The 23,798-nt window shown below is 41.2% G+C and overlaps 1 protein-coding gene across 1 annotated transcript in view; it reads right to left on the reverse strand.

Annotated features, from left to right (window-relative positions):
* The window catches only part of kitlga (kit ligand a), a 35,347-nt gene extending 13,180 nt beyond the window's left edge, over positions 1–22,167 (reverse strand). The window contains exons 1-3 of the mRNA XM_030426412.1: positions 21,749–22,167; positions 1,398–1,508; positions 429–485 (exon numbers count right to left, since the gene is read on the reverse strand). Of these exons, the coding sequence (XP_030282272.1) occupies positions 429–485; positions 1,398–1,508; positions 21,749–21,763 (183 nt within the window). The 5' untranslated portion in view covers positions 21,764–22,167. The remainder of the gene's footprint in view (positions 1–428; positions 486–1,397; positions 1,509–21,748) is intronic.
* Positions 22,168–23,798: the final 1,631 nt, after the last annotated feature.

Raw genomic sequence — 23,798 nt, forward strand, 5'->3', positions numbered from 1 at the left:
GTTCAGTACTGTGCAAATCAGATGTAACAAGAGAGCCTTTGAAAGAGTGCATATCCTCCAAAGTCTGATAATCCTCCCATTCAGATGTTACTGTAACAGTTAAGACTGCAAATGACACAATAGTTACACTGTACAATAGTCAAAAAGTAGGCCAAGTTGTTTAAGTTGGCATCAAGATGGAGCTAAGGGAACGGTTACCACAAGTGTGTGCACATAAAGTTTGTGACAGCATGTGTAATGGTAAGGAGATCCTTTGAAATTCAAAATATTTGGAATGAAAATTCAAGTTGGAAGTGTTAATATGCTAAACTTCACAGAAATCTGGTGGTTTGATTTTGACAAATGTTGGTTGCAAGCCAACAAAAAGATGGACAAAAAGTTGTAGCATTCCCCTTCATTAGTTGAGGGTGGACACCACCATATCTTACCTCTTCTTTTGGAACGTAATGTACAGGAATTCTGTAATCTTTAGGAATATTCTGTCTCTGTAATAAGAAGAAAAGGAAGAAAAACAATAAATTGCAGAAAAATTTGAAATCCTAAAAAGTAGCAGCACAACACATAAACCTGAATTAGGAAAAAAAAAAAAAAACTGTGAACACACAATGACGTATTCAAAATCTGCCTGTATGTTAATTGATAGCATATCACTTAGGCTAATTCTTCCTTTTGCTGAGTCCAATGTATGTATGTTTACATGTCTTCTTCGTCTTGAGGTTGATTTCCTCTCTTTTTTTTATGGGATGTTTTTTGACCTCTGTACATATTAGCTTTGCAAATGGTAGTCAATAAATCAATTGGTCAGTCAAAAGAGGATTAATTGCAACCAATTTTGATAATTGATTATTCACTTTAACGAGCAGGAATGCCAAAATAATTGCTTCTTCCAGCTTCTTTAATTTCCGAATCTCATGCTTTTCCTCTTTCATGTGTTAGAGTAAATGGAGAGTGTTTGAATGGACAAAAGCAAACATTTAAATACATCACTTTGAGCTCTGATAAATTTAGGATTTTTCACAATTTTCTGACGTTTTAGTGAATACGTGATTAATTGAGTCATCATAAAAATAATTGGCAGATAAATCCATAATGAAAATAATTATCACTTGCAGCCAAATTGGCAGTCATGATTAAGAGCTGATGTGATAAAAAAAAAAAAAACACAACACAACCTATCACTTGTAAAATCAATCTGAGCAAGTTATAAGTGCTGATGGATTTTATTGGATTTATGTGCATACTGTCCATGGAAGTGAATGTAATGACAGTGTCATATAAAGCAGGGACATTGTTCCATGTTGTACTTGCAACACTCTCTATTTTACATTCAACATTGAGTTGGACTTTGAATTTCTTTACATTTCTTTAAAATTAAAGTCAAATGGTGTTGTCATTACCAAAATAGAGAGTCGAGAGATGTCATCTGTCACTGGGTTGACGTCAAATTTACTTGAATGTACCCCAAGAGTGATGAACAGCAGTAAATGGACACAAATCCGTATCCAAATCTGCAAAGCAAAAGTTTTGACAATTAGGCACAACTTCCACACGAAATAAAAACAACAGGTGATGCTGGTGAAGTATGTTTTAGTGTATAGCTAACAATCAACTGATTGTAACCAGCATGGACAAAAGAATGGTGCAGTCATCAGTCAGGAAATAGCAGATTTTACAGGTGACACTGCAACACACCAACAGGTTTTTGAAACAGTTTGGGTTAAAATAAGCCAATGGACGTTATGATCACAAAGCATATGGTGTGTCATTGCAGGTCAGCAATGAACAATGAGTTGTGATTTACAGTGCTTTTAAAGCAATTTTGAGCTTTTGCTGGCAAAAAAAGAAAAATTGTTGGCTCATGTTTCAGTACAGCAACAAGTAGGTGGGTGTATGATCAGCATTATGTTGGTTTTGGACAGACTCTTAGATTCAGGTCATGTTTGACCATTATTATTTATAGTCTCAAGTCTTTGCAAAAGTGTGGTTTGGACTAAATGGAAGCAATCAGTTCATGCAATGAACAGTGTGATAGCATGAGATACAGAGCTCAAACGAAACGCAACAATTACTGATCGACTGATTACTGTAATCCTTCTGGGAGTGAGGCAGCTGAATATGTGGGTCTTTTGAACGCATGTTTGTGAACTACATTGATTCGACAGGAAATTCCTTGATTCCAAATTAGAAACATTACACTCATGTCAAGCTGTAGTCAACAAAAGGGAGTTCTGAACGGCAGTTAAGAGACAATGGGTCTTTTTGATAGCTGACATTTTGACCTGTCATCACAGAAAAAGCAAAGTGTTACTGCGAAATTTAACAATGGCAGCATTCCATTCAAGCGTCTCACTAAGCCGTGCCAGTGCGATGATGAGCCAGCAGGCACAGCACCAGGACACATAAACTGAAGCATCTAAATGGCACCCAGCCAATATTCATTTTATTTCTTGCACATGTGCTTTTCCCACTGTGACCTGCACACATTTCCTCTGTGTAAAGGGCCTAAAATGATTGATAACATGAGTGTTGACTGGACTATTGTCTGTTGATGCTTAGGTCTAATTTTTGCAATCTAATTTAACTTTATTTGCTATGGCTTAAGGGCTACTAAAGAAAGATAGATTGGGTATACGATTACCTTAATAATAAACATGTGAATCAAACACGAAAGTAAAAGTAAATTAAAGTCAGCTCAGCATCAGGCGTTCTCTTCCGCAACGAGCCCTGGCAGCACATCACCCTGACCCTCATTCATTCTGTCTTGGATCCTGCAGCCCTCTGTCATGCCTACATGATGACAGCCCAGAATCCGCAACATCACATCTATTGTGACTTTAAAGATCTTCTGTTACCCTTGGCAAAAACGTCTTACTTTCTCTCTCGTGTTATGAATATGAGCCTCCAGATGTGTAAAGTGTTTTTGTTTCCCTTGAAAGGTGCTTTAAAATTGCAAATTGTTTCAGGGCATCTGGTTACAGATACCTGAAACTGACAGAGTAGTAGCTGTCGTTATGTTTTAACTGGTTTAACATGTTTCAGACTACCAGTGAGCTTTCTGCAGACGCTGGCTCTCACCCAGCTTTGCCGTGAGAAAGGTAGATTTCAGATAACGTCAGAAAAGTTGATGTTGATGTCACAACATCATTTTACTTCGAGCGGAGCTTTGATAAAAGCATTTTTGATTTAATTTAAAAAAGAAGATGTTATCATAACCTGGATGTCAAGATCTGAGTGTGTCATGTGTGGTAATCTGATACAGTTTGGCTCTTAACCAAGTCTGTCAACAGCTTTGCTCAGTAACAGATTATGTATTGATGATGCCAATACAGATGGCTGGCGGTCATTGACTACGTGATGCAGAGATAAGGACCCTTTCAAACCAGGGCGGGGATGTTCGGCGGCAGCTTGGCAGGCAGGGATGTGAGAGTCAATTTGAGTCCTGGGTGAATTCAGCCGGTCAGAGTGGCAGTGCTGACTACAGTGGTGTGTAAATGAGCAAATCTGGCCTCATGACAATTACACTTCGTAAGCATCCCCCAAAGAACAACGTCATCGTCCATCACGATGTTTCACTGTGGATGTCGTCATATAACAAATCAGTGGACATGACACCTTTTTGGCCAGAGGGGAAACGTCTTCAAGAAACTGAAACAAGTCCAGTTGCCTACGATACATCACCTAGACTAACCATGACCTGGATGAGAACCTTTATCAACTTTTGGTAATGTTGCAACCTGGTGATCAATAAGTAAATGAGGATTGATTGGAATAGTGAGTTTAACTGGGTATAGTCATACTCACACTAAAGTATATGCAGTTACAAATGACTATCAAACTTTGAACAAAACAATTTCGAACAGAACCTAGAACAGGGTAGGTGGTATCTTACAATCTATGATATTTTAGAGACTTGCTGAGAGTAAGATGGTTATCGCGCATGATGGATGAAGCCTTGAAGGGTAATATGTGAAGCCACTGAAAACTAGCATGCAATGGTTTTACAAGTGGGTCCCTGTATTGCCCATTTCATGCCTCCGCATGAGGACAAAAATTGCACAAACAGGCGAGCAGTGCGAAACCTGCTGTCTGTTTCACACTGTTCCGCTGACTGACAGTTGGTGATGGCAGTGAGGAAGACTGCCGGCCAGCAAACAATAACACGTCCATGTTTGCAATGCACAGATTAAACAGTGTTGCTAAAAATTGGCAAATGTTCTAGCCGCTAACCCTAGCCTTTAATGTTCACACCTAAGGGAGACACACAATGCCTTTTATTGCTGAGTGTAAGCATACTTTTTGTTGATTTATAGGGAAACTCCACGAGGCAAATGGGGAAGTACTTGGTGCTGAAGACAGTTCTGTTCCATGGTTGTAGGCCTGTGATCTGTCTCTCCCACTTTACTGCCCTTGTTTACCATCCATTAACAGCTGCCGTTCATTTGGCTGACCTCCTACCTTTCCTCTGTGCCAGTCAGACCACATTATGCAATGGACCCACATCCCCCTCTTAATAGAGATTAGGGCGAGCCCAACCCAAAACAACACAGCAGCCTTGAAAGTGAACCTCCTCTTTTGTGAATAAAGCTTTAGAGTGTTTCACAAATGGGACTGAGTGAAAGGGATCAAAAGATCATAGTGAGCTGAGCCATGTCTAATCTCCAGGCACCTCGACCAGTACAACAGGATTTTGCTCTTAAGTTTATTCAAGCAAGAGTTTGGTGACCCATGCTTGCTCCTTTGCTGCAACGTGTTGTTTTCTAATCCACAGTTGCACACATTCATACTTTCACCTCCTACGTTTTCCCTGCCGGTTTGGCTAATCAGATATGTCATTTTCAAAATCTTCAAGGCAGAGTCCCCCTCCCACGTTCCTCCTGTTACTATATATTTGTCAAACTGAGCCACAACAGGAAGAGACTGGAACAATGATCCATCAGCAGCAGGAAAGGCCGAAGGAAAAGCGCCATGTAAAGGGCAGATGGGATGTAATTCAATTCTGCAGAGCTTCCAGAGCTCGCCAAAACGATCAGTCTTTAGATGACAGATAGGGGTGATAAGCAAGCAATGTTTTATTGTACAAATGTGTAATTTGTCAGTTATTCCTCAACCTCTGCATGCCGTGAACCACATTTGTACATGATGGTACGAAATCTGAGTTTTTTGCTTTTACATTATCATTATGAAGTAAATGTTAATGCATGACAAAAAAAAAACGCCCTGATGGCATAAAGACTGGTTACCTTTATGCCCTTTAGGATACAATTTTGTCTGTCCTGGCCACACAAATGGCAGACAGCTCACACCGTTTTGTTGGTAGTTACAACTAAAGAAAATGGAAATGATCCAGTTTTTCGGTCCCTAACCCAAGGCCATAAACAAACTTAATTCATTGACAGTTCCTGGTTGGCAACTGATGACAGTAATTACGATTCTGAAGAATACTAATTATGCAGTTACCTTTGCAACGGCTGCACCAACAATAACACCACCAGGAAAAATCATCTCAGGTGATATTCCAACTGACTGACAGTTCCTAATAATCATAAAAACTGCTGCAGCTACTGTGTTGTTGCATCGCGGTTCTTTCAACAGGAACCACGCTGTATAAAAATATATCCCATGGGGAAACATGCTACAGATGAATGCAAATGAATGAATTTTGTGTCACAGTTCAGCCGGTCAAAATCCTAGTTTTAGTCTGCAGGGGATGATGCAGGTTTACGTTTTTGTTAAAAAAGCTCACCAGATAAACACCTGGTTAAATTCCGCCTCAAGATGCATCAAAGCACCAACTGACTGTTTACAATAACTATATGTCATAGTCCTACAAACACTTTCAATGGGAGTTTCACTCAACACTTTCACTGACACTACCCTGCTTTATCCCTGAAAAGTTTGTTTAAAGTATGAGTCAGTAGGTGGTGGCTGCTAATGCCCCTTACATGTTAAACAAACCAGATCAGACAGCAGTTTAAATTATATCCTCTCTATACGGCCTGTAATTATATGAAAACAACATTATAAAAAAATAAAAGAGAATGACAGTTTGGTTCAGTCAGAATCCTCCTGTCATCTTGACACAAAGTCAACGAAGAAGAGCCATCGCTCAAAGATCTGCCGCGCCTAAATCGACTTACAGTGTGTGCTTGCTCTGACATTACACACGTTGGTCCCACGTTGTCAGACATTTGTCTTCTTCGCCGAATTGATTTCATTCTGAAGAAAGAAGGCCCATAAAACTGCATGCAAACATTTACAGAAAATCAAGGTGGATGGTTCTCTCTACATGTGCACTGAACGCAGGCTGTAGAGATAAGCCGTTAAAGCTGGGTAAAATGTTCTGGACACATCTGCTCCCCTCACGCATGAAAGGAGAGAAGCTATGATTGGCTAGCAGAGCTCCTAACTGAAATTCACATAATTTGCTGTCATCCCTGCGGCTTTATAGTGAGAGTGCAGCCAGGTATGTACGGCAGTAAATCCAGAAGTGTGTGATGTGTGAGTGATGACAGCCATATTAAAACATCGTCTCCTAGAAATTACATTTGTATTATTCCTAAAAAAAAAAATGACTTAATAACATTGTGTTGACAGAGTAATCCCTGTCTGGATTATGTTCAGAGACGACATTTCTTTGAGTGGGTGAAACACTACGTTTATGTACTGCGCTTGAGTCACAGACAGGTGGTCAGAGTGAATGCTGGGCATAAGTACCAGAATCCAGGGTTTGCATCCAGACACCAGTTTGTGGTTTGGTTAAGGCAACAAAAGTCATTTGCTTAAGGTCAGGGAAAGGTCACGATTTTGGTAAAAAATCTTATGTCTACAGTCACTGCTGATACGCGCTGTATCAAAACAGACCATCATTTTTCCCACACCTTAACCAAGTGCTGCCAACGCCTAAATACCCCAGTGTCAATGAATCACTCATTTATGTGTTCATCATTAACAGTTTTGTGACTTGCCAGGTAAGTCAATTAACCTGTCTCTAATGGAAAGTCTAGCTCTGTCTGCAGTAAGTCTCCTCCAAAGACCATTTGTTCTTGCAAAGTGGTTGCATATAAACACAATGTCTTGGAGACAGGACTCGTTATCAGCAGCCTTTCTCTGGGTCTTTACGAGACAGATTGACCGCCCATGAAACAAGCCAATTGAGAGCTACTAATGTTACAGGAGCTGCAAGTTCTGACGGCGAGCTGGAGGTTCAAAGTCTCACTGGAGCTCCTGGTGCTGACAAGCTGTGGAGTGACGTCCCCAAACACTTGTGAACAGATTTTCATAAAATTTGGGTGGGCAGATGGGCCTTAGGGTACAAAACTACTGATAAGATTTTGATGGTTCTCCAGATCTGACATTTCTGTTTAGACCTACTTCCAATCACGACTTGTGCAGCAATGGTTTTGGTTTGCGCTCTCCCGGGGGAACTTTTAGTTTAAATGTCTGACAGAATAAGTATTGGAGACAAGGTCATGAGTCCATACATGGGCAATCTAATTTTTTTGCACTGTTTCATTTAACCATCAAAACATGGCAGTGAATAACATTTTCTTGTGTTGATTTTATTGTTATCTAATCCTTTGATTTATGGCCTTGCTCTAAAGGTGGTCCGTCCTCCAAGTTCTGCAGAAATCAATTAATATGTGTCAGAGAAGTATGATAAACGGATAGACCGAGGGCCAATTTATTGGATTTACAATCTGCATTCATATTTATTGAGCTCCTCCAGAAACAGTCTGGCCATCTGATTGGCTTTCACGATCTAGAGGTCCAAAGAAGACATACCACCAAGTATGTCACATGAAAACTTCTGCTGTCTCAGCACCTCCTTGCAAACACTGGCGATCACTGTATGGATCTGTCTGGAGTGCTCCTTTTGGACTTTCTACTACGATGTTAAACATTATGTTCTCATGTTCCCTGACCACTGTGATGGCCGCTGCAGCACTATTGATTTGCTCCATAAGGAAGTTTGCTTTCGTGGCAGAGTGACTGCATGCAGTTCAATGGACATGAGTGAAGTTAAAGTTGGCAAAGGCAAAGACATTGCTGCCCAATAAACCGTGGCCGTGTGACTTCCCTTCTTGAGCTCACAGAAAAAGGGGAGGGGATGAGAGAAGATGGCAGGAAAAACTGACAAAAGTGGACTTGAGACACGAGATCAGGTCAGATTTCATCGGTGCATTGACTGTTTGTTACAAATAAACAGGCACTTTAATGACAGACAACTTTGTGTGAATACCAAGGGTCAAAAATGTACATAAAAGTCAGTCTGACACATATGAACACTAGCCAAACACGGCAAGCTTCACTGGAATCTTATCTGATTGGAGAGCCTGGACTAATCTCAGCCATAAAAGTAAGTAACCTGCGCTACCCCAGTACTCAACTGAAGAATCAGGATAATGAAGTCATTTGATATATATATCTAACTATTTCAAGGAATTGAACAATAAAGAAGCACCGAGTTTCAGGTGGTAGATTATTACGGGGCAAAGTCAACCTTCATTATTGTAAGCAATACCTGTTTACACACAGCTCCTGGTGTATTGGAAACCCTGAGCTTTATCTTACTGTTGCATCAACAGAATGGAAAGTCGACACAAAAGGAGGCAAAAAGGGAGTATATTAACTTACAGATACAAAGTTTGTCAACCAGATCCCAGGTTATGATGGTAACAATAACAGAATTTGCAGGGGAAATGCTCGAAGACAGAAAGTAATTCTACTAACCTAACTTTTCACCAACCAACAAGAATCATATACTTCTGTATGAATGCTCAGTATGGGAGACCTCTTGCTGGTTGCTTTTAAACTCAATCACATCATGAACAGGTAAATACAGATGTTTTCTTATGCATTACTATGTATAAGATAGACAGAACAATGGAGTTTTCTTTTAGCCATGTTTTTGAAAATATACACGTTTCTAGGACGAGCATAGCATTCGACTCAAAGCTGAAGTTGTACTGGCCCTTTCAAACTGCTTTGTTGTTGTTTAACACGTAAAATTGACCCTACTTTTGAACGTCCCGTTCTGTGTGTAGGTGTCGACAGTTTTGAGTAGAATCCCGGAGTTTTGGGTTTAACATTTTTGTGAAACACCGCTCTATATGTTGTAATAGAGCTCTTCAAATTGCAAATATATTGTTATGGGGGCTACCATGTGAAGGAATGCTATTCAGTGGGATTCTGGGAAAAAAAAACAATGTGGTCTTAGCAAACATGCAATAGAAATTCAATATTATAAATCATTTGTCATTGCTGTCATGCATGGGATTAACTTCTGCGGACGTGGTGATACATCAGGATTTAGATTAGGATTTAACCAGGTCAAGTCAGATTCATGGGCTCTGACCTTCAAGAAAATGCTGACAATGGACATTTATACAATTTAAGATTAGGAGATTGCACATATTAGAGTCTATGGCTAGACTAAGAGAATTAAATAGAGGAGCAGCCACTTAAGTGTGGTTCACTAAAATAAGTGACGATGACACTATTATAAGTATAATAATAAATTGGAAGTTAAGTAAATCGGCCTTTAGTCAAAAGGTATTTCACTGATAGCAAACAATGAAATGCTTCTTTTATGTGTTAAGATTAAATAATTATAAACATCAGTTGAAACTTTATAATAAACAAATGCTAAATATATGGTTTACAAATAATTTTATTGTTTATTAACAGTTTTATCAACTAGAGATATACGATTAATTAATGATGGTTATTATGAGTGTTACCTAAGCTACAATACTCCAAGACATATGTGTTTGTCCAAAATACAGTCACTGTCTCATCTTCAAAAAGTACAGTTTCTGTGACTAATGTACTTTGATTTATTTCATCTAACTTCGTGCGATATAGGAAATTGAATATATTCCCTAGGTAGTTAATTTTTATGCCACCTAAAAAAAATAAAATGTTGACATAATGTTTCAACATTATAACAATAATCTGTGCTGCAGTCCACAGAGGAATATAAAACATGCTGTTATGAGACCGAGATGCACCGCTGGGCCGTGGTTCCCGTCTTATTGGGAGATGGAGATTTCAACAGGGAAGTAGATGGGAAAACAGTTTGGTCAGAGAACACCAGTGGAAAAACAAACACATCTTGTTTCTACAAGTTTTCAAAAAATGCTCGTGGACTCATGAACACACAGCACAGGCCAAAAACATCAATAAACAGCAAGGCTTCGGTGAGAAAAGCGAGATGACTTCAACTTCATTTGAATGTTCGCCTGACACTCTCTGGGTGACCCTGTGAGGCTGCGCCCCCCCGGCAGCGCTGACAGGGAATGAAATGATTTCCCATGCTGAAAGCAGTCCCAATTTACAGCAGGAACACTGGAAACGATGCTCTTAAAACAAACAAGCCACTTCTACTCCTACACCAGCAGAATCAGCCGATATCATAGCAAAAGAGCTGAATGGTCAGGTGAAACCCTCCAAAGTAAAGCCCTCTTGTCCATCATTGTCAGGTGCATTACGGCTCTCAGAGGCCTGTGGGCCTGCTCTCCCCCATCATATTGATGCCGAGGATGATTACCCCCGTCTCATTTTCCACCACCACTTTGAACCCGAGGCATCATTAGCTGAACAGGCTCTCCAGACCGCCAGCCTTGTGGCCCTCTTAACCACGTAATCGCATAAAAGCAGAACACAGGACCTTGCATGACATTAGTCCTCCATGGCAACATGCAGCCTGTCTTGTCCAGGAGGATGGATCTTTTATCCTAATCTTTTGTCAAGATCATTGTTTTGAAAATCGCTGTGTAAAATTAGTTCCCATGTTTCATAATAGGGATTAAAACGGGGCAGATGTGAAGGTTGTGTAAAGAAAATACCAGGCTGCTATCGCTGTCCAGATGTTATAGAGCTGATCCAGGCAAAGGTTGACCAAAGGTTTTTAGATTATTGTTTCATTCATTTGTTTATTTATTTTTGCCCCTTTGATGAGGTATTTTGCTGTTTCCGACTGGATTATTCAAACATAAAATAATCATATCAACCAGTTACTGTGCAAAGACAAATGTTCATCGTTCAGCACTCCCATTGTGTTCCCAGAAAAAAAAAAAGTTGAATTTATCCATCCCACCCCAGTTGCTGAAATGTTAACGATATTTGTTGTTTATGACACAGTTTGTAGCAGTCAGTACTTTGTACACGGTGCCAACATTTTCTGCTGCTTCCACACGCTGATTGAATCCTGTCTCTCTCCCACACCATACTGTGAAAAAATCGACACCTCTCAAGCCACTAGCAAGGACCTTCGTCACATTCACGTGTCAATATTTAACGCCTAAATGAATAAACGCTCCAGAAAAAAGGCCTCTATACTCAGGAAGCAAACACCATAAAAGGTTCAAAGATAAGACTATCAACAGCTGCGTAGGTACTCTGATTACTACCGCCCCACACACTACCGCCAGCAATATTTGCAGTTAACACCAACTCTGTTACATATTCAAATATTGCTTGTTAAATGTATGTTCAGACCATCAAATAGTACAGCAGATAAGAAAGACTTGGAGCCTGAATTGAAATGACATGCGCTTGATTTTCAAGTGACTGCGGCTCACTTACTCTGCATGTGAATCGAACAAGCATCTGAGAACATTCAGTCTGCGGCTGCTGCAGCTGTCTGCTGAAGTGCACTTACAGCTCTGTTGCAAACAAAGTACACTTCAAGGTAATTGAGAGGAGCCACACAATGACGCAGTTGTGCAGAAGCTTTGGAGGCTTTTCTTGGAAGTAATGACTGTTGCACTCTTCACAATTATCCCAAGATGAACATGGTGATTTCTGTGTATTATCAAAACATGACAAGGCCTTATCTATGAAATTTCAAATTGACCAATGAAAGACTCTTATACAGACGACAAGCAAATAGGGATGCATTCAAACGTCATCTTCTTCATCATCTTTTTCTTGGTCCATGGTTAACACATACTAAAGAGATCTTCACATTTTGTTCTATGACATGAAATACATCTGTAAATACCACAACTGTGAATTTTAAGAGTTCACATGTCTCTTAAAAAGGTGGTTGCTAACAACCAAGGTAAATGTCATCACGCCGAAACTCACCCTCTTACTAGTCCATCTTTAAAAGGCAGACTTCAGTTTCAAACTATTCTAATGATCAACTCCAAAAATCAACGGAAGAATCCCAGGGGTTTTTCTTTTTTTGAGGGAACCGGGGCAAACGGCTACCTTGCCGCATGGAACTCATTAGGACGAGTGAGAACATTTTGTGCACCTGGGCCTTTTGTGGTGTTACGAGTTGAGTTGAGTGGTTAGCTGGAGACTTTACAATGACATTGATAGGGAAACTTTCTTTCATATGGCTGAGACCCAATTCCCCCCTCCCAAATACAGCATAACATCTACCTCACTGCATGGAATTCATTTAAATAAGTAAGACAATATGACACATGAGGGATTGGCGATGTGCTAAAAACTGCTGGCAGCCTGCAGGGACTGACTGGTGTGACTTAAAGGAGGAACAAAGATTGTGTAAAGGCATTCATGAAGAAACTGTATTCAGTATGCTTCGGGCTGGTACCTGATTTGTGAATAGGGTCAGTGGCTGGCTGAACTTGGGCCAGCAGATTAGATTGGTGCGTCCCCACTTGCAAAAAGGCTGAACGCTTGAAGGGCAGATATGCAAAAAAGGGAACAAATGTGGGAAAGATAAAACAGTGTGAGACATGAGCGAATGCATTACTGAAGGAGAATGCGAAATACAGACCAGAAGGAGCACGCTGGAAGATTGCACGTGGCCTCCACTTGTTTGTTTGCCCTCTCTGTAATGCTAGATATTACCAACAGCTGGACAGACAGCTGCAGAGATCATGTGGGCTGGGATCAATTAAACCACTTAATGGCACGAGTGCTTGCAATTACCAGTAAGGTGCCACACACTGTAGCTATGGCTCATGGTTCATTTGAAGGTGCTCTGGGCAACAGAGAAGCGGCTCGTTTCATACAACGTGACAGCATCAGTTTGTTTTGGGTGACTAAGCGCTGTGGGTAAAAAAAAAGGAACAAGAAAGCTTTTTCAGATAGTTTAATGAGATGAGTCCTCACCATGGCTTTGGTGGGAAACTTGCAAGAACACCCCCTTGTGCTTAACAGTGGGTTTCAAAGATGAATCGCGGCCCTTTAACCAAACATTAATATTAGTGACGAATAGGGGATTAGAGGTTTAGGGTTAGCAAAGGAAATGATGTGAACCGGGAAGAGAAAACAGTCCAGAGTTGCTATTTTCGGGGACCGACACAAGACCCCCGTCTCCAACTTGGAACGCATCAGCGTCCTGTTGTGCTCTCATGCAGACTTTCTACTGACATTTGTTGTTTGAGATGAAGCATAAACTTAATCAGATTAGACATGTCCTTAGAGCCCTGTGTGATTAAAGAACGATGGCCCCGGTTATGTCAATTTACTGAGACGGACAATCGCTCTTTCACTGCATGAAGTGCTGTCTTTCTCATGAGTGAGCCCAGCCGTAATTTACTCAAATAAATAGTTGCCTCTTACTGTTGACATGTTGACTTAGACTACTGACGCTTTGATTGCAATCATGTCGTCTCCTCAGTGTCCGGAGGGAAATCTGATCTCCTTACTGAGAGCAACTTTGAAAGCGGGATGATCGAGATAAAGTGTGTTTTTTTTTTTTTTTTATCTTGAAAAGGGAAGGAGCTATTTTATGTTCCCCTTACAGTCTCTTTATCTAACTTACTGTGTCAACAAATAACTGCGAGCACGGATCTGGTTAATATGCACTAACGCGGGAGGGGAATTTGGCCTAGACAACAAGGAAGAAAGTTGAGTTGTGCAATCTGGGTTTTTTTTCTTTTTTTTTTTATGGACGCCATCCAAATTTTTTACCTTCACAAGTCTCACCCACAGCTCAGCTTATTCTCTACACACATCACTTGCAAAATGGTACTGAACTGTTAAAAAAAACACCTTATTCTGTTTCCTGATCTCACAAGATGCAAACAATGGGGCTGCTGATGGACAACATGTGCTTCTACTTTGTTTTGGTTATGAATGCAACCGTGACTTAGATGGTGATTTGGAAGAAGGTAAAGTGCCACCCACTTAACAAATAACTTATCAAAAGGAATGCCGTTAGTAGAGTTCAGAGCGCCATCAGGTGTGTCTGGGGGCATGCCGGTGAGCAGGTAGTGAAAGGAAGCTGTGAGTCTATGGTGAATGCATTGAGATCCGTGGCATGCAAATCTGAGATGATAACACACCAGCGATGTAAAAAGTTGCTTTCAAAGGGGAAAAAATCATCCGTCATATTAGCCAACACTAATGTGACAAGACTCCAAGATGAATGAGTTGTTGATCCCCGGGGGCCCGGATAAGAGGGGTACAAACTGTGAATCACTGCAGTCACAAGTGCATCACAAGTCCTTGAGCATACAGTCATAAATGTGCACCAAAAATGATGGGCTAATGGGTCCACTGGTTCAGATTTTGGTTCCTGTTGTCAACTGAAATTTTCTGCTAGAATCCTTTCTGCAAACCACAAATTCATTCAGAATTTGTATATGTCATACCAAACTGACATTTTTACAATATGTGTTAAGTAATGTTTACGTTACATGTATACAAAACTAATTCAAATTGGGTTTTTTTTCAAGCTAAAACATGACAGTTTCCTAACCCTTACCAAGTAGATTTTGTGCCTAAACCTAACCAGAGCATAGGCACAGTATTGTCACAACATTAAGAAAATTTGCAACATACAGAAATGTGAAGTTTCAACATATGTTTGGTTTGCAGAAACGTACACTGCCAACATTCGTTCTTGCATTTGAGAATTTTGTCTTCTTTTGTTAAAAAAGTTTGACCTACGGTTGTGTTCGAGTTGTACATAAATCTCCCTTCGAGTTTGCACCATAGTTAAAATATTCCTGTTGCTGCAGTAAAGTAAACACTGGTCCAGATCAGTCGTGCTGAAGCTGACAGAAATTGCTTTTAATGGCCCTTAAAACCACAGGGACAATTTCCAGTAGACTGCACAGTAGACATCTCAAGCTTAAAGCACTGTGGTTGAAACCCATGTACACTCCAATAATATTTTTTAGAAAACAGACGTGAGTCACACAGTTTCTAACTGTATTAATTGTCCTCTGTGGCTCCTCATCCGGGCTTCGGAAAGAACTGACCATGTGCAAACTCTAATTTCCGAGCAAGAAGATGCACTATTTATACGGAAATGAGACAAAACCCATCTCAATGCCCTCCAGCAGCAAATATTCAGTCAGATGTACACTGGAATGGCTCATTGCTTAAGATGACTCTTTGCTTCTAACAATGTTTAGAGGCCCCGCATGCCTAAAGGACCTCGAGCTAACGTTAATTATTTGAGTTTACACAAGATAGACCTGAGGCAATAAAAAGAGCCTGGATACGTGAGTACAGCGCAGCCACAAGACGATGAGTGTGCTCATTAAATTTGACGTTTCCTTGCAGAAAGGATAGTTAATCCACACATCACTTCAGTTTGCGTCAGATGTCAGCAACTTATTTTGTGTAAGCAGGCCGCTGCTGCAAAGAAGGGAAGCCTTTTAGATGAAAACAACAAACAGTCATTCCCAATCCTGTTTAAGTAAGCATAATTAACCCTCTAGGGAGGTTTAAATTCAGATTTCTGGTAACTTTAAACAGAATGGGTGTGAGGGTAACATCCTCAACTCACTGAAAATACTAGATGCATCTGCTCTGCAGAGCCCTAAGACAATAAGTTGAATGATGTATTCATCTGTTCATGAATTGTTTTACTTCATGAAGAATTGATTAATGGTTTTGTCTGAATTGTTGAAAATACAATTGTCCCAGTGCCCTCATTGGTGTTCCGATCACAGCGCCAAAACCTGAATGTGATTACCAACATAAAACAGAGAAAACGAGAAATTCTAATTTGAGAATATCTTTTTTGGTTACTGTTCAATGTTGGTCCAGCCTGTAAATCAGCATTCCAATCTGAAAAAAAAAAATGGATAAGGAAATGTCTGCCTTCAATATTAACAACACACAGCAATCTAGACTTCTACAGCAATTAAGAATTTAAGGGGGATTCCTTGGTGAGAAACTGATATTTAAGACACTTGTGAAGCGTGAAAGGCCAGAGCATCGATGGATTTTTCTATATTTATATCAATAAACTCTTGTATGATTCAGAAATCATCCCACTCAAATATAATGTCAAAAATGGTTCATAGCAAGAAGGAAGTGATTTGAGACACGGCTCTGAGGTCTCAGATGAGAGAAAATGAGAGGCTGCCTTGTAAAGTGCAGACAGCTTCTGGTTCACACCATCAGTGTGACTGATTTCCCCTCTAATGTTTGTATGACACCCACATTTATGTGCCTTTTGTACTGAGACAAGCCCCAACCGAGGCCTTATAAATCTCTGAACCGATCCAACCGGTCACTTCCAGCCTACATGGAGGGATTTGAGAAGGCCTGCAGGAGTTCTTGACTGACAGAGCTCAGTGTGTAGCATTTAATGGTTCAGTATTAACATTGCCTCTTTCAATTCCTTGAGTTTGTTTTCTGTTGCCTGGCGGACTCTACATATTACAAAACTATTTACCAACCAGCCGTGCAAAGATAAGGACCCCCATTTCCTCATATGACACATTTCAAACGTTGATCTCTCCGTCGTCTTACACTCCAAACATCGCAGAAATGTAGGATCTAGGATTTTACAATCAGGCGTTTCTGCAGGTATTTCCTTCAAAATACTTTCACCTGAAGACACACCTTGTTTAAGGCTGTGCTAAGGTTAGACTGGGCACTAGTTAGTGCAGTTGGGCCTCTCTCTGGATCAGTACCCTGAACGTCTTGTTGCTGCAGAAGAAGAAATAAAACATCAAATGCTCTGACATAGGCCTGGGCTCTGTGACAACAGACAATCCTATAACTATAACTACTATAACTGTTTGTTGCATTTATGGATTCATTTCTTTTTCACAAGGGAAAGCCAACGTTTAAGTTTGCAACTGGATGAAAGCTTGAAAGCTAATTTTGACACTTTCCACAAATTTTTTTATGCTTTTTTTCATTTTCATTCATTTCATCCATTTGTTTTTTTATTTGTTAAATAGGTTCTTGTAAATGCATAAGGCCTTGAAAGTTAAAAAGTCACGCAAATAGGAGCGCCACTCTGCTCCTAAAGTGCCTGAAACGCCCCAAGTCCCGCCTTTAATTCCGTGACTTCTTGACATCACACTGTGTCACCATGTCAGCAATTTATGGCACATGCTAACTGGAAGCCAAGTCGACCGGAGGCATGATGAGCTGTGCTGGCTCAGGCATGGGTGAGCTGACCAATCAGAACAGACTAGGTACTTTGTGTGTGTGTGTGTGGGGGGGGGGGGGGGGGGGGGGGGGGGGTTAGGGTTAGGGTTAGGGTTAGACAGGAGAGCATTTCAGATGGAGGGGGAAATACAGTGCTGTTTTTCTGGACAGTATGAGAAAACTGATATGTTTATTTGAGCATTAATACATGTAATCGTATTTTAGTAGTTATCCAAAATTGAATTGAGTTTGACCAACCCTGCGACCCTGTGAATCTCTCTGACAAATAGTCTTTCTTCAGTCTTTAACTGAGCTGTGAAAAATTAATTTAAGAAACAGAACATAGTATTAAGACTTACATATTACTCACTTTTCAGTTTCATAAATCACACTCTGTTCAGCTGTGGCTGTGGAAGTTTGTGTTGTCCCAAAAATAGATAAAAACAAATTGGCTCAGTTTTTTCTAGATGGTGCAAATGAGGTTAGAGTCCAGCATCTTCAATCAAACATCAGCTGTATGTGCAAAAACACACAGCATCTTTTATGGATTTTCCATTTTCGTTCTGAACAGAGCAGGCTTGGTTGCCTAAAACATCATCGTGCCTGTTGATGAGAATATCTGCTGTTAGAAGAGGGATTTTAGTGTTTGGTTGAGAGCTACAATTTCTAGACCTCATCCTCAATATTTCAATAAACTCTAAATCAATTAACTGTTTAATTCATACTCCCTTAAGTAATCAGACTTCCCAGGGTACATGGAAACAAGTTGTACAACCATACGAAATGAATTTGCTTTTGCCAATAACGTGACCCTGGAGATCAATGTGACTGAACCTCCTCAACCCATCAAAACATCCAGACATGTTAAAACCTTCCTGCAGAGAACCATTGTTCAAACCCACAGACTTTAACTGGAAGTCTGAATTATTTGATTGCCAGAAATGTATTTATTGAGCTGAATTACACAGAAAAATTATATCCCAGGCATCCAACTGTCGTCTCATCTAATGCTGCCTAAAAGAAGAGAGAGAGAAACATCCTGGGTGGGAAATCAAATGGAACGCGACTGTTTTGGAACATTGAGTGACACTGAAGCATCATGATTTAAGTAGTCAAGCTGAGACACAATAATGTGGCAGTGATGGATTTAACATGAAGTGAATAACTTGAGGAAAGATGTGCAGACTGACATGGGCTGTGATTAGAACATGACTCATGGGCTCTTTTTGATATCCGTCACTGACAAACGAGCATTCATCACTGATGCGAGCTGCTGATAAATCGGTTCAAAGCAGAGGAGGGAATATTTACTGGGCTCGGCTCTCAGCTCCAGTAAGGTGTCATAAATCACTGCTGGTGGCTGACGTTTCCAGATGTGACAGAGATTATCAACAGCACAAATGCTGAGTAGATCAAACAGAGTTTAAATGTGGCTATTAAATCAGAAGAAATCTTCATTTGATTGTACAACACCATCCTCGCTCTGCACTGGGTGAACTTACGCCACGCAGCACTGGAGCGCTACCTTCAGCTGTTTGTCTTTATTAATCTAATAAAACTAATCATTATCTGGGCCCTTGAAGTTGATTTAATCTTTGTCACATGTGCTTTTTATAATCAAATGGGCCTTAAGTGGTTCATTCAGCTGCAATTACTTACAATCAATGTAATTTTGTCACATCAACACCCTCGTCGCCACAACGCCTACTTCTTGCATGCTTCCCTGAACATGGAACATAATCTGTTCATGCAGAGCGGCCTGTCTTTTCTTTTCGTGCTTTGAACTCCGGTTTGCGCCTACCTGCATCGTTAAAAACCCGAAACAATGAATATATCCCGCACGATCAATCATAAAAACGAGCTAGTTCACCCAAGGGGCTTCTGATGTCACATGCCGGTCCTCAGCAGGTCAGAGGCCAGAACAATAAAGCTGAAGCAAGCTGAGCATACATCATGTGAGCAGCGGGCCTGTGGTTTTACAGCATGTGTTAGAGCCTGTCTGCTCTGGCTGGACGGCGGGTGTGTATAAATCATCCCTGTGCTTAAATACTTCAACTGGATGGAATCATGGAACCTTGGCAAATAGTTCAAAACCAGCGAACCTCTGTGGTGAATAATACAAGTATTTTCATACATCTGCGTGTGTTCAGGGAGGACAGAAGGGTGCCACATACACAAGATTTCTCTCTAAACCTCCCACAGCCCAAAGACCTGGGTGACTGATCTCTGTGCCGGCGTCAGAAAACTAGCGCTCCCTACTGGTGTCAAACGTTCTGTGAAGGTATGAAGGTCTAGACATGCTCTCCCACGTTCTGTCATGCACACACCTCGTATTCATGGTGAACGATCACGTCCATTCAAGTGGATCCGAGTCATTTCATTCATAATTTACAACAAGAACCTTGGTTAGTGAGTATTTCTTTTTACACTTTAAGCCCCTGTGGAAATGTGCAAGAAGTAAATAGATCATGGAGTCAATGAGGGAAACACTGTCTTGCATTTTTACAGCAAATTCAAGACAGCTAACACAAAAATTAGGATACATCCTCTCCATATTTTTTTCACATGTGATTACGTGACAGTGTGGTGCACCAGGAGCTGTGGCAAGGACAGTAAATAAAAGATGAAAAAGGTGTCTGTTCATGCAGCCAGGCACACGGCGCAACTTACTGTATAACTTCATTAAAAAAGCATAAAGGGGGCTCTGCTTGGAATATGATTACAAGCGGCAGGGATGCAGAGATGCCCACCCTTCCTGCAGGAAACTTCAAAGACTTGTATTCCCAGACACGCACGCACACACACACACACACACACACACACACAGCAGATATTCACACACACTCTCTCATATCAATATTAACATGTTCCATGATCTTTAAAAAAATTTTTAAATCTGAAATAGTGATTAAAAGGAGCTTAAATTGTCAAGCAGAGTGATTTAGAGATTAGTCCAAAACCTGAAATGCGCTGGGTTCAAACAGCCAGGGGGATGAAATGCAGGTTAAACCAGCCTCATTTTTTTTGTTGCACGCATTCTCATGTGCACTACTCGCGCGTTATTGTGTTACAGAAATAAATGTAAGACAATTTTCAGATTGCAGTTCCTCCAGTGCAGATTCAATGTCTTTAAAACCACCAAAAAGGGGTATCTGCTTTAAGGTGATCACCTGCTTCCACAGATGGAGGATAAAAAAACCTTTCAGTGATAAACACGAGAGCCGGTGTCTGAATGAAAAGCTGTGCGTAATTTCTTGCTTTTGATTTGCCTGACATATTAGCGCGGTCGTAAAAGACGAATTTAGTCCCCAATGTGTGCGTTTTTTTGGATCAGCCACGTCAGAGGCCACAGATTATGGTGTCAGGACTTTCAGTCACAGAGCCTAAGCTCGCTGGCCCTGCAGCGCCGTAAGCGGCCGTTCTCACTCGAAGGTAGGCTTATGAATTACCCCAAGGGCTGCCTGAACCGGTGGACAGACGGTTAATGAAAAGGTATGTTAATTATTTAGATGCGTCAATGTGAGTTTCACGCCACAGGGAGCTAAACCGAGATATATTCAGAAAAGCAGTATTCCACAGCTTGACCTCACCTCATTTACACCAGCTAATGATTCGTGGATAAATTACGGCGTGCACACCTAATGCCTCCCCGATCAATGAATTTCTATTAACGGCGCCTGACAAAAAACAAAGTAAGTCTGTTTGTAAACAGCAACATCTCTAACATTTACAAATCAGAACCTAGAGTTACATCTTCGTCTGTACACGCGCGCACACACACACACAAACACACACACACACACACTATATATATATATATATATATATATATATATATATATATATATATATATATATATATATATATATATATATATATATTTTCAAGCAATACAAAAACTACATAGGTAAGACCGTCACGCACGGTGCCAGACAGGCGCCGTTAATAGAAATTCATTGATCGGAGAGGCATTAGGTGCGCTGCTCTCCCAACTAAATTAAGAAGACGTGGATGTATGAACTCGAGCCGTGCAATTTTTGGACGGAGAAAAGTGAAAAGCTTGTTGGGAAATGCTGAGTTACGGAGGAGAGCAACACCTTGCCACCGCAAGAACCAAAAATGTAACCCCACCGTGGTGAAAGGAAACGGCCACCGAGCAGCTTTGATCGTGCCCGCGCGTGATAGCCGTTTACTTATTGCAAACCAGTTTTGCGTCTTCACAAAAGTACACTCGAAACACGATGAACATTTTTTTTCCAAATGTGAAAGGCTTGTGTGAGTTTGACTGGTCGAGGGCAGCAGCGGCGGCGGCAGCAGCAGGGGGAACGTGTCCGGCTGCTCTGCGTCGCGCCGCAACGCCAAATTTCCTCAAGTAACGAACAAACAAGCACACGCACACACACACAATCAAGCACTTACTTTTGACTTCTTCATATGGAACGACAGGAGTAAATCCAGTGTGTGCGAAAGCCTATTTTATTTTACTTCTACGGGGAGGAAAGGGGTTGTCATCATCCTGTGTGCACATATCCAATGCCTAAGTCAGCAGTATCCAAGCAGAGGAGAAAAAAGCCCCAAAAACAAGAAGAAGTAGAGGAAGGAGAGCGTCAAAAAATGATGATATCAAACTTTTAACCTTTGCAACCTGCGGGCTGACGGCGTGTGGCATCTAGCCCATCTATCTACAACACAGATCCAGACACTGAGGGCTCGCAGCGGCGGAGCGGGACAGCGCGCAGAGGGAGGGAGTTAAGCCTTTATAATGATGCGTAAAGAGCAGTCAAAGAGCCGCCCTCTGACGAGCCGCGGTATGAAAAGGGTTCACTCCAGACCCACCGCGGCCGATATAAACAGATGAAACAAGGAAACAGGTTCAGAGCTCCGCGCTGCCGGTTGCTCAATTGTGAGTTTATCGCTCAAGGGCTACCAAGCGCTCCTACAAGTCAATTAACCCGTTAACGGCCCGAGTTAAAGTTTGAGGCGGTGGTTAACATTGATCTATAACGATGACATAATTAGATTGGATTAATGAAGAAAAAAGAACGCTATTTTTTTGTGTGTTTTATGACAGTATGATACACAGGCAGAGCTGATCTTTGTTTTTTACTTTTCTTTAAATGGCCTGTCTTCAACTTTTATGCACACACACACACACACACGCACGCACGCACACTCCATTTCTGCAAATGAACTGGGAGATTACAAAGTGTCAAACAAATCTGAGGCACTGTGTTTGGGGAAGTGTAATGACAGTTACAGTATATCAATTCACAACACGATCACATAAAAACCTTTGATCGGTGAAACGGGGCCCTCCCCTTGTGTGTGCCTGTGTGTGCGAGTGTGAGCGACGCTTAGTGAATGAGTGACTCAGTAACCGGATGAGTCAACGTGTGTGTGTGTCACAGCATCTATGGAATAATGGGTATTTTTTTACAATAGGCCGTGCACATTCAATACATTGTGAACAACAGGAGTGGGAAATTCAAACCTGCGATGACTATTACGATATGAGTGCATACACTGTCTCACATGATCAAAGGGCAACTCAACCAGCAGAATAAATGCTGGCCATGTACGTTGTGAGATGTTGCAGCTTTAAGTTTTTTTGGGTTCACTTTTTCTTTTAGGCGCAAAGGGTGACTAATACATATTCATATTTTGGCCTAAATCACCTGTTTTCGTCGAATCAAACACAGCCGCTGATGTCCCGAACACGCCACATCGATGCATGGAGTTTGTCCTGAGCGGAACTTGAGCTGCGGTCACTTTCTTAAAGGAGTCATCACCCGGAAATCGCAATTTCTCTCGTTAAATCATGCATATTGGTGTTGGACCTCTGTTGAAACTTGCCTGAAAAGCTGGAGTTTGAAAGTGGCTAATTTTTTTCGCCTTGGCTCTTTTTCCGAACAGGAATAGCGCACAGTAGTGCGCATTCCTAAAGCACGAGATTTTGACTCTGCTCCTGTGGTGACGTTACCACAGGAGGCTACTTGCATAAGCCAGAATTTCTGAGTGAGCACGCCGAAGCTGCCTATTTCTCTGTCATTTTCACGCCATACATCGTGACCGCCAGCATTAAAACTCAGGTCTTACATGTAAAACACGAGTGTGAAAAGTAAGAAGAAGAAAAAAAAAAGAATTTACCATTCAGAGACATCCTGCTGTAAACGTGTCTCTTCCACCGTCTCTGCCTCTTCACTCTCCCGTTCGGTTTCAGACTCCGGCTCGTACATAAATGCCTGAATTCCGTAAGGTTCGTCATTTAGTGTGTGCGCCATGACAGGGGGCTGTTTATGTTTTGGAGTCAGTGTGTGCATGCAGGCTCGCCCCCGATTCCGGCTCTGTCCTTCCTGCGGCCAATCAACGCGCGCCTCATTACATATTAATACAATGCACATCCGGACCGGTCAAAACCTCGCGCATAATCTCGCGTGAGAAAGTCGCAGTATGAAAAAGTGTCAGAACA

Source organism: Sparus aurata, chromosome 8 (assembly GCF_900880675.1).
Source record: "Sparus aurata chromosome 8, fSpaAur1.1, whole genome shotgun sequence".
NCBI lineage: Eukaryota > Metazoa > Chordata > Actinopteri > Spariformes > Sparidae > Sparus > Sparus aurata.